The 10,901-nt window shown below is 39.6% G+C and overlaps 1 protein-coding gene across 1 annotated transcript; it reads right to left on the reverse strand.

The window, feature by feature from the left end:
• Window positions 1-8,776: 8,776 nt before the first annotated feature.
• LOC145093024 (peroxidase 72-like) lies at window positions 8,777-10,261 on the reverse strand. Its single transcript, XM_079031061.1, has 4 exons — window positions 9,997-10,261; window positions 9,692-9,883; window positions 9,444-9,609; window positions 8,777-9,317 (listed from the first exon to the last, which is right to left on the reverse strand). Exons 1-4 carry the CDS (start codon window positions 10,207-10,209, stop codon window positions 8,905-8,907), a joined length of 984 nt encoding a protein of 327 aa, XP_078887187.1. The 5' UTR covers window positions 10,210-10,261; the 3' UTR covers window positions 8,777-8,904.
• Window positions 10,262-10,901: the final 640 nt, after the last annotated feature.

Here is a 10,901-nt window from a genome sequence, read left to right on the forward strand (position 1 = left end):
ACAAGGAATATGTCCTCAACAAGGAGCTTAAGGAACTAGAGTCGTCTACTACTCCTGAGGAGATCATTGAATATCAGGCATATGATAGAGATGCTACCAAAGTGGCATGTATAATGTTGGCCACCGTGACAATAGAGCTCCAAAAGTCCTATGAGGACTACTACTCTTTTGAGATGCACCAGTATTTGATGGACCGCTACCATCAGAGTGCTCGTCAAGAGCGGTATGAAATAATCTCCTCCATGATAACAACCCGAATGAAGGATGGTGAACCCATCACAGGCCATATGTAGAAAATGCAAAGGTATGTGGACCGTTTGCTGAAGTTAAATGTGAACTTCCCTGAGGAGTTGGCAATTGACATCATTTTGCACTCCTTACCTTCGTGTTATGATCAACTCCATATGACATACCACATGAACAATAAGGAAGTTACACTCATCAAACTTCAAGGACTTTTGAAGACCGAGGAAAGTGATCTTAAAGGTAAGTTGGCTGTTACCACTCCTACTCCTACCATGGCCCCTGTCTTGGCAATCGGGCAAGGCAAAGGAAAGAAGAGGAAGAGCCCTTCGAAGGGTACCAAGGGTAAGACCCTTGATGGCTCCTCTTCAAGTGGAACCAAGAAAGGTTTCGTCACTCCTTCTGCTAACCCTAAAGAGGTTGAATGCTTCTATTGCCATGAAAAGTCGCACTGGAAGCGAAACTGCCCAAAGTACCAGCAAGATGTGAAGGATGGGAAAGCAAAACCCAAACCTGCAGCTATATGCACTATATTATCTAATAATTCACCCCATTCTAATTCTTGGGTCATTGATACAGGTTATGGTATTCACATATGTACTGATTTGCAGGGACTAAGAAGAAGTGAGAATGTGGAGCATGGGAAGATAAACTTGATCATGGGGAATAGGGAAGCTTCACCTGTCACCAAGATTGGAGTTTATTCTTTATTGCAAAGTAATGGATAGTGTTGGATTTGAATAAGTGTTGTTACTCGTCTGAAGTGGCGAGAAATAATATTTCCTTTCATGGTTTGTACAAACAAGGTTTTACCTTTTCCTTTGATAATGAAAGTGGTGGTATTAATGCTTTCTTTAATAATGTTCGTTATTTTAAAGCATTACCTTGTGATGGTGTGTATGAAACTGTGTCGGTTATAGATAACCTAGGAAATAATGTATTGTGTATCGATTCTTCCACTAGTTTCGATAAAGCATCATTATGGCCTTGTCGTCATGGACATGTAAGCAAGAAACGCATAAGCCAACTCCAAAAGGATGGAGTCTTGGAGTGATTTGACCTAAAGTCAGATGATAGTTGTGAATCTTCTTTGCATGGGAAAATGACAAAGTCACCCTTCACTGGGTATTGTGCTAGGGGTGAGGGTTTATTGGATCTCATACATACTAATGTGTATGGACCCTTCATAATTGCCACAAGGGATGCTAACTGCTTCTATGTGACTTTTACTGATGATTTTAGTAGATATGGATATGTCTACTTAATCAAGCATAAGTAAGAGACCTTTGAAAGATTTAAAGGGTTTAAACAGGATGTGGAGAATCAGTTGGGTAGGAACATTAAGATGCTTCTTAGTACAGAGTTCCTTGACTATCTTAAGGAATGCGGGATTATCTCACAATTGACACCTCCCACGATACCACAGCTTAATGGTGTGGCTGAGAGGCGCAATTAAACCTTGTTTGATATGGTTCGTTCCATGATGAGTTGAGCTTCGCTACCAATCTCATTTTGGGGGTATGCATTAGAGACTGCCGCCCATATCCTTAATCTAGTCCTTACCAAAAAGGTTCCCAAAACGCCTCATGAGATGTGGACCGGAAAAGTTCCCAATCTGGACCATATGAAGATTTGGGTTTACGAGGCTTTCGTAAGGCGCGAGACTCACGATAAGCCCAAACCTCGAAATGAGAGGTGTATTTTCATCGGCTACCCACAGAGATCCTTCAGTTACCTCTTCTACATACCTAGTGATAATGTGGTCTTTGTAGCAAGGAGAGGAGTCTTTCGCGAGAGATAATTCATAAGCCAAGGAAATAGTGGGAGGCAAATTGACCTTGAAGAAATTCAAGAGTCAAGTGGTGAAGGAACCTCAAACCCTAGCAATCAACATGAGGAGGAAACTATTGTTGATCCGACAGAAGAGTCTGTACCTCTGAGGCGTTCCACGAGAGTTAGGAATGCATCTGAGCATTACTATGGTTTCCACATTACTGTTGAAGGTGATACACCTATCAGTGATAGTACACCGGTAAGTCTAGATGAACCTAACAGCTACACGGAAGCCATGGCAAGCCCTAAGGCTGCTAAATGGAAAGAGGCTATGGACAGCGAGATACAATCCATGTATGACAATCAAGTTTGGAACTTGGTTGACAATGTACCAAGTCATAAGACAGTCGGGTGCAAATGGATCTTCAAGAAGAAGACCGACATGGATGGTAATGTACACACTTATAAGGCGCGACTGGTTGCAAAGGGCTTTTCTTCAACTCCGGGAGTTGATTATGATGAGACCTTTTCACCCGTAGCGAAGATTAAGTCTATTAGGGTTATGATAGCCATTGCTGCATTTCATGATTATGAAATATGGCAAATGGATGTCAAAACCACTTTCCTAAATGGAAAGTTGGTTGAGGATGTTTACATGAGTCAGCCAGAGGGTTTTGTCAGTACAAAGTACCCTAATAGAGTGTGTAAGCTTGAGAAATCCATCTATGGATTGAAGCAAGCACCTCGTAGATGGAATCTTTGTTTCGATGAGAAAGTCAATGAATTTGGCTTTTCGAGAAGTGAAGATGAATCTTATGTATATGTCAAGGATAGTGGGAGTATAGTTAGCTTTTTAGTGTTGTATGTGGATGACATACTACTCATAGGAAATGATATCCCAACTCTGCTGGAAGTGAAGTCCTGGCTTGGGAAGTGTTTCGCTATGAAGGACCTTGGAGAAGCTACCTATATCCTAGGGATAAGGATTCTGAGAGATAGGAGTAAAAGACTAATTGGACTTACTCAGAGTACCTACTTGGAGAAGGTGCTGAATAGATTCAGCATGTAGAATTCCAAGAAAGGAGAGTTACCGATCCAAAGTAACGCCGGACTAAGTAAAACTCAAAGTCCGATTACAGAGGCTGAGATAGCAGAAATAAGTCGAGTATCGTATGCTTCCGCTGTAGGCTCGATCATGTATGCTATGACTTGTACTCGTCCTGATGTGGCCTTTGCATTGAGCATGGTCAACATATATCAGGGGAACCCTAGCAAGGCTCACTGGACTGCAGTAAAGAACATTCTCAAGTACCTGTGGAGGACTAAGGACTGAGTCCTTACGCTCGGTGGGAGTGACGACTTGAGAGTATTAAGGTATAGTGATGCTAGCATCCAGACTGATAGGGGTAATTTCCACTCTCAGTCAGGCTGGGTCTTTACCCTAAACGGAGGAGCAATTTCTTGGAAATGTTCCAAGAAGGAGACAGTAGCTGATTCAACTTGAGAATCAGAGTATATAGCGGCAAGCGAGGCATAAAAGGAGGCTATATGGCTAAAGAACTTCATTGGAGACCTTGGAGTTATACCAACTATAAAGGAGCCTATAGAGATTTTCTGTGATAGTGAAAGTGCAGTTGCCTTAGCCAAGGAACCAATGGATCACGGGAGATCTAGACACATTGATAGAAAATACCATTTCATCAGACATCGAATAGAAGGACTCCTTGTGGAAAAGAGGGTATCATCGGATGAGAACCCGGCAGATCCCCTCACGAAGGGACTGGGTAGGGTTAAGCATCTCCAACATGCGAGGTGAATAGGGCTGAAGGATGATATTAGTTTTAGTAGTTAGATAGCTTTGAAATGTGTAAAATGTAATTGACATTTGATGATGAATAAAAGTTTATGTTTATTTATGAGTAAAGTGTTGCTATCTTTTGTTAATCGTTTACTATCGTTTCAATTTGCATGTTTGGACTTCCAGAATAATTATGTTATGTTATTTCATATTATTCAAACTCTCCACATTCGGTCATATGTTGGAAGTAGATATGAATCTAGATTGTCATGGGTTGGCTTGTAGATGTCTATGATGTTGGACATTGCAAAATGTTGCTACAACACTCATGAGTGCTCATAAGTTCTGAGTATCGGCTTCAACCCATGCTCACTGGTATCACTTCATGGAATTTATCTCGAGTGATCGTGAGACGGTAATATCATATAAGTCTTCAAACCTAGAGATATAACTTGTTGCCTATGAGTTGGTTATGCATTGATTGTACGAAAACGCATTGGTAACTCGATGTTATACAACGTGCCTTTGTGTATAATTCAACAAGTAGTAGAACAAGCATATGAGTCGAAGTTTATCTGTTCCTTCTTGGATTAGAAGCGATATCTGGGCCCCTCGATGATTTTGTGTTGACCCATGTATCGGGCACGGTCAGAACTAAGTTGATGTGTTCAATTAAGTTCTATGTCAAACAAATCGGAAATCGGGAAACAAACTGCTGGAAAATAAGTAAGACATTGTTCCATGTATTTGTCCGTCAGATATCTAGAACAGAGGATTATATGATCCCTTATCTTAAATGGCGTATAATCATCATCTCAGTTCTATGAGACCTTGAAAGAGCTATGATTGCTGATCGGTTCCTGAAGTCATTCTTGTAGTTATAGTTAGACTTATCCAAGTGGGAGACTGGTGGATTAGGTGTCTAAGTTCATAACTATTCTTGGAATGTACTTGACCCGATTAGCATGTTCCATTTGGGTTGCAAGGCATTGCAACACTTGGATAGACTAAATGAGAGAAAGGACACTTAAGGATTATTAATATATTATAAGTCCTAATATATTAATAATATTATTTAATTAGTATTGATCAAAGAATTAATTTGGAATTAATTAAGTGATCAAAAAGAGACTAGTTAAATATATGAGGTTGATTGTGTAAATCACCTATTCTTGTATAGTGGGCTAATGATCCATGGTTTGTATGGATTGGGCTAAAACCCATAAGGTGCTCCATGGATAGTCCATGGAGGTTACAAAGCCATGGATCATGGAATATGGAAAGCCATGACAATTAGGGTTTATATAGTGTAACCCTACTTGTGCCACAACTGTATAAAGACCCCTATGCAAGCAAAATCGGTACTACTTGTACAAGATAGAGGGCTAGCTGATTTTGAGGTGTTAGTGAACTTCTCTTAAGGTTATTCCAAGTGTTGTGGTGTTGTATGGGACATTTGAGGCATCACACTTAAGGTGCTAGGCTCACAAGGTTCTCAAGGAATCCAAACAACAAAAAGGTATGTTCTTCTTCTAGCATTTATGTTTAAAAGTTCCCCATGGTATGCTAGATAGGTTAAGAACCTTGGAAAACAATTTTGCGTGTATATTAGTAAAACATAGATCCAAGGTTTCTAGGGTTGCATGTACACCTATGGAGTGTTAGAATGCTCAAAACCCTTCACCACATTCACTTTTCCCAGGTAGTACAAAATCCCATAGTCATAATCCTTGACCACGTCAATCCACCTACGTTGTCTCTTATTCAAATTCAGCTAATCCATGAGATATCTTAAACTCTTGTGATCCATGTAGATAGTATGCCGGACCCTATACAAATAACGCCATCAAATCTTGAGAGTAAACACCACTTCTCCCAACTCCAAATCATGAGTTAGATAACGAACCTCATGCGGATTCAGCTGCCGAGAAGAATAAGCAATAACTCTCATGCATTGCATAAGAACTGCCACCAGGCTGGTGATGGATGCATCACAATACACCACAAAATACTCAACACCCTCAGGGAGGGTCAACACTGGGGCCTCACATAACTTCCGCACAGTGTCTCGAACGTAGCATGCTGCTCAAGCCCCAAACGGAAATCGATGCCCTTCTTTGTCAGACGAGTGAGGGGCACATCTGGCTTGGAGAAATCCTAGATAAATCTCTGATAATAACCTACTAAAACAAGAAACTCCTGATCTTCGATGGAGACTTCAGAACCTCCTACTGCATCACACCCTCAATTTTGGTCGGGTCGACCAAAATCCCGTTCCAGTTAACGAGGTTTCCTAAGAACTGGATCTCTCAAAACTAAAACTCACACTTCAAGAACTTGGCGTATAGTCGTTCCCGCCTCAAAGGTCCCAGTAGCTCGCGAAGGTGCTCCTCATGCTGCTCTTAGTTTTGGAATAGACCAGGATGTCATCAATGAAAACAATGACTGAATAATCGAGCATCGTCCTGCACACTCGATTAACATGAATGTTGTCACTGAGTTGGTGAGCCCAAACAACATCACCACGAACTCGTAATGACCATAAAGAATCCGAAAAACGGTCTTCTCCACATCCTCCTCTCTAACCCTCATCTAATGATACCCCAACCTCAAATGATCTAGGATAACCAAGTTGTAACATGCAACTGACCAAAGAGGTTATCAATCTATAGAAGTGGGTAATGGTTCTTCACCGTTAACTTGTTCAACTGCCGGTAATCAATACACATCCAATGTGAACCATTCTTCTTCTTTACAAAAAAATCGGTGCTCCTCATGACGAGATGATCGATGTAATAAACTGCTTGCCCAACAACTCCTGAAGTTGTGAGGACAATTCCTGCATCTCAGGTGGTGCCAATTGGTACGACGCCTTAGCAATCAGATCCGCACCTAGAACCAAATCGATCCTAAACTTAACATGCCTCTCAGGAGGCACGTCGGGTAACTCCTCCGGGAACACATCAGCGAACTCTATCACAACGGGCACATCCAAAACCAAAATCTCTTTCCTAACCTGGTTGTCAACCACATATGTAAGATAACCCAAACACCCATGCTACATGTACTGCCGAGCCCTAGCAGCAGAACAAAAGACTTATCCAATCCTGGTTCACTCTCCCTAATAACCAGTTCTCCCGCACTTGGGGTTCGAACTACCACCCGGTGACCCTTGCAGTCAATCATAGCCCCAAACCCGCTCAACCAATCCATCCCGAATTGACGGGTTTTAGCTATAAGAACATCCTATGTGCTCATACAAACCCTAATGCTTGGATCTAGGTTTCTCTATTGTACATGCAATTCATCCAAGACTATAAACCCTAGATCTAGAATATGATAATCAATATAACATATGAATTAGGGTTTAGATCATACCTTGATTGTTATGTAGCAATAACAATCAAGTGCCGATCCATCCGAGCCTGCTCCGAAGTAGTAAACTCAGGGCAGAAAACAACCCTCTCCTTGAACATCTTGGTGATCTCCTTCACCGTCTCATTCGTCTGCCTCAAATCTAGATACTCCTGAGCCAATCTATCTCTCTCCTCCATGGAAACATATTTCGTACGAAACATCTTCAAGAACTGCTCCCAAGTAACCGTAATCCTCTTCTCAGGAGTTTATGAACTAGTCACCAATCTCCACTAATCCTTTGCCCTTAACCGAAAAAGGTTCAGGGCGCAATTGATCTTCTAGTCAGCACGACATGAACATGTGAAGAAACAACCCTCAACATTAGACAACCACCTCATCGCCATAATCGGGTCCTTGACTCCATCAAACTCCGGTGATCTCCAACTTCATTTTCGATGATCCTTATATCCACAGAAAGATAGTGATGAGCTCTATAACTGTATCTAATTACTTTTGACTTAAACACTTCAAACTAAAATCCTTAATTCATGAAAAGCCCGAACCATCACTTTTACCATTTTACCCTTGGGTTGCAAAGCACAACCGAACTCTTGGATCACAAAATCTAAATTACCCACATCCAAATGGGTGTAAACCTCACTTTCCTCAACGGCCGAAGCCATATGATAATTGATCTTCGGGTTATGCCCCCCGAATTATGAAACGACTCGAAATCGGGTGTTACATTTTTTAATTGAACCGGTATGGTGATTGGTTTTCGGTTTAACCGGTTCGACGGGTTTCTGTAATCTTCATTTGTTTTTTTTTTTAATTTTCCTACACACATAGACATCTACAAATTTAAATATTAAAAATACATACAAATACAAGTTGTAGATCAATCCAAATATATTAACAAAACAAATAACCATAAGTTTTACGTCAATCCATATATATTAAAAAGAAAAATAAAATATAATACGAAAACAAATATAGTTTTCGATGAATACAAATGTATGAAAAAACACCATAACATTTAGCATTTGTTTTTTTTCAAAGAAATCTAAATAGATATGAAAAGAATATTAAAGTTTGTTATGCAAAATGATTCATTTCCGTTTGTTTTTATTTAATTTAACTAATTCAACCCAGTTTTGATAAAAATCAACAGATTCATTCCGATTCAGAAATAAACATAAAAACGATGCTAGTTGAACCGTTTTCTGATTCGGTTCCCGGTCCAACCGATTCAAACCGTTTTTAAAACATTGCTTTAAATATTAATATTAGATTAAAATGGAGCAAATATTTTTGTGATTCCTCAATTAAAGTGCATCTTATTATATAACATAAATTTCAACATTTGACAAGAATATATGGATTTCTCAAAGTGATTACTAACTAAAGCTAAACTGTCTGGACTGTGATTATTTACATAAATGATTTCACAATATTGCCAAATTAGTGGTTAATTATCATGCGATATACATAAAATTAACAAGAGAATGATAGGTTCATGATAATACATCTCTGGTTTTGGTATTTTGTGATCTGCAAAAAAATTTAATGCTAAAAATCACTATTATATTTTCGTATATTAGCATATTTGATAAAGATAGTTTATCCCAAATTGGATTACCATGTTGCAGGGTACAAATTGCAAGACATAAAATACAACTTATCGCACACAAAATGAGATACATTAATAAAATCGTCTACAAAAGGAGATAGAATCAACTATTGACTTTCCTGCAAATCTTCCTGACTTCACCACTCTTACCGGTCAACGGAGTGATGTTTCCCATTTTAACCATCGACTTGGCAAACTGCTGGAAGAAAAGCTCTTGATTTGCCGCATACTGCTTCACATACTGCATTGTTTGCTGGTTTTGAGTAAACAGTATCTCATCAGAGCTAAGAAGCCCCTTCGAAGCTATCAAGTTCTTGTAGTAACTGTTATCGAACTTCGTCGGTGACACAGGATCCAAGAAAAACAGGTTCTGATCGCCGCCGGATCTCGGGCAGTTCTGACGCAGTTTTGCAGCATAAGATTGGTCTAACGATAAATCCGGCTGCCCATTGCCGGAGTTGTTGTATAACCTTTGCCTGAAACTAGTGCACCTAGCGTTTCCGATTGTGTGACTTCCTGCAAAATTAAATACCACAACCTTTATCAGGTAACTACGTCTGAATTTAAACCGAGTTTTCAAGATTTTCTTGAACATTAATCAATTTTTTTTTGAATTTTAACCCAGTTCCAAGATTTTCTTACCAGATAGAGTAACGAAATCAACAATGTCAAGACCCTTGAGCTTAAACTTGGTGAGAATGGTCTGAAAGGTATTGTTTGGAGCTGGGATATTTTGGTTAGAACCACTCAAGCTTGCACCTAATGAATCCCTTCTTCCCAATGGCACTTCCCAACTAGGTCCACCAGCCTGCATGCACAAGTTCAAAACATGCTTCATTAATTTACAGACAACAAAATCGAAACTTTTATCCATGGATTACGATACGTACCAGAACAGTCGAGTCTCTTGCTGCCAAAGCCAATGCATCCGCACAGGAGACAGTCTGAGGACATGCCTTCTCCAATGCAGCTTTGATTTGGTCAACAACTTCGAACCCACGAGCTGAGTTGCGGTTTGGGACTGACCCCTTCTCGCTAATTATGCTTCCACTGTTGTCTAGAAGTATTGAACCATCACAACCCTAAAGGATATCATTTGGTTGCAAAAGAAAGTTAGTTTTCTAATCAAATGATGCATTTTTGTAGCAGTGCGTGGGTTAAATATAGGAATTAATTATGATTAAGAACAAACTACCTTTACGAAACAGTCGTGGAAATGGAGTCTGAGCAAAGAAGCAGCCATGCGAGCCTCTTTTGCGACAGCTTTTGTGACAACAGACCTAACGATGTCTTTAGCCTGTGGGCAGGAGTGGTCGTAGAACTGAGGGTAGAGGTTGGATGCATTGGTTAGAGCTACGATAGATATGAAGACGATGATCATGGTGATGGAGTGAGCCATTGTGTTCATGTGATGCGGCTAGCTTCGAATGAAGACGTTATGGTCAATGGAAGGTTTGTGTTGTGATTTGTATAAGAAGTGGAACCTGGATTCATGTATTTATAGACAAATCATTTTGCCTTTTCTATCAAGATCGCTTTTAATTAGTTTAATTGGTTAGCTTGCCAATAACTTTTCAGTATATTTTTTAAATACTAAACAATTCTTATATTAAATATAATAATAGAAAATATTATTAAGAAATGATTTGATTATTTTGAATAAACTGATTTGAAAAGGTTGGAAATTATTGAAGCACTTTTAACTACTCCTAAAACATTCAAATATGTCTTAGCTAACATCTTTTCTACAAGTATAAATTGAACCCATTAAAATAGAATATAAAACATACACACATACATATAGGTGACCATTTAGACCTCCGGATTGGACCTAGACCTGGACCTAGTAAGTCTTAACTAGTAAGCCTTAACAGGTCGGCTCCTAGGTCCATCAACACTACTAGAAAATAGGAGGTTTTCCTACAGAAAATAGCTACGGAAAATTTCCATAGCTAATTAGCTATGGAATCGCTATGGATCAGCTACAGAATGCGATGCCCTAATATAGTTATGGAATAACTACGGAATACCGACGGATACGAATCCGTAGCTATGGATTAGTTGCCTTAATATAGCTATGGAATAGCTACGGCATACCGA

This window comes from Lactuca serriola, chromosome 3 (assembly GCF_051521515.1).
Source record: "Lactuca serriola cultivar US96UC23 chromosome 3, Lser_US96UC23_V15, whole genome shotgun sequence".
Taxonomy (NCBI): domain Eukaryota; kingdom Viridiplantae; phylum Streptophyta; class Magnoliopsida; order Asterales; family Asteraceae; genus Lactuca; species Lactuca serriola.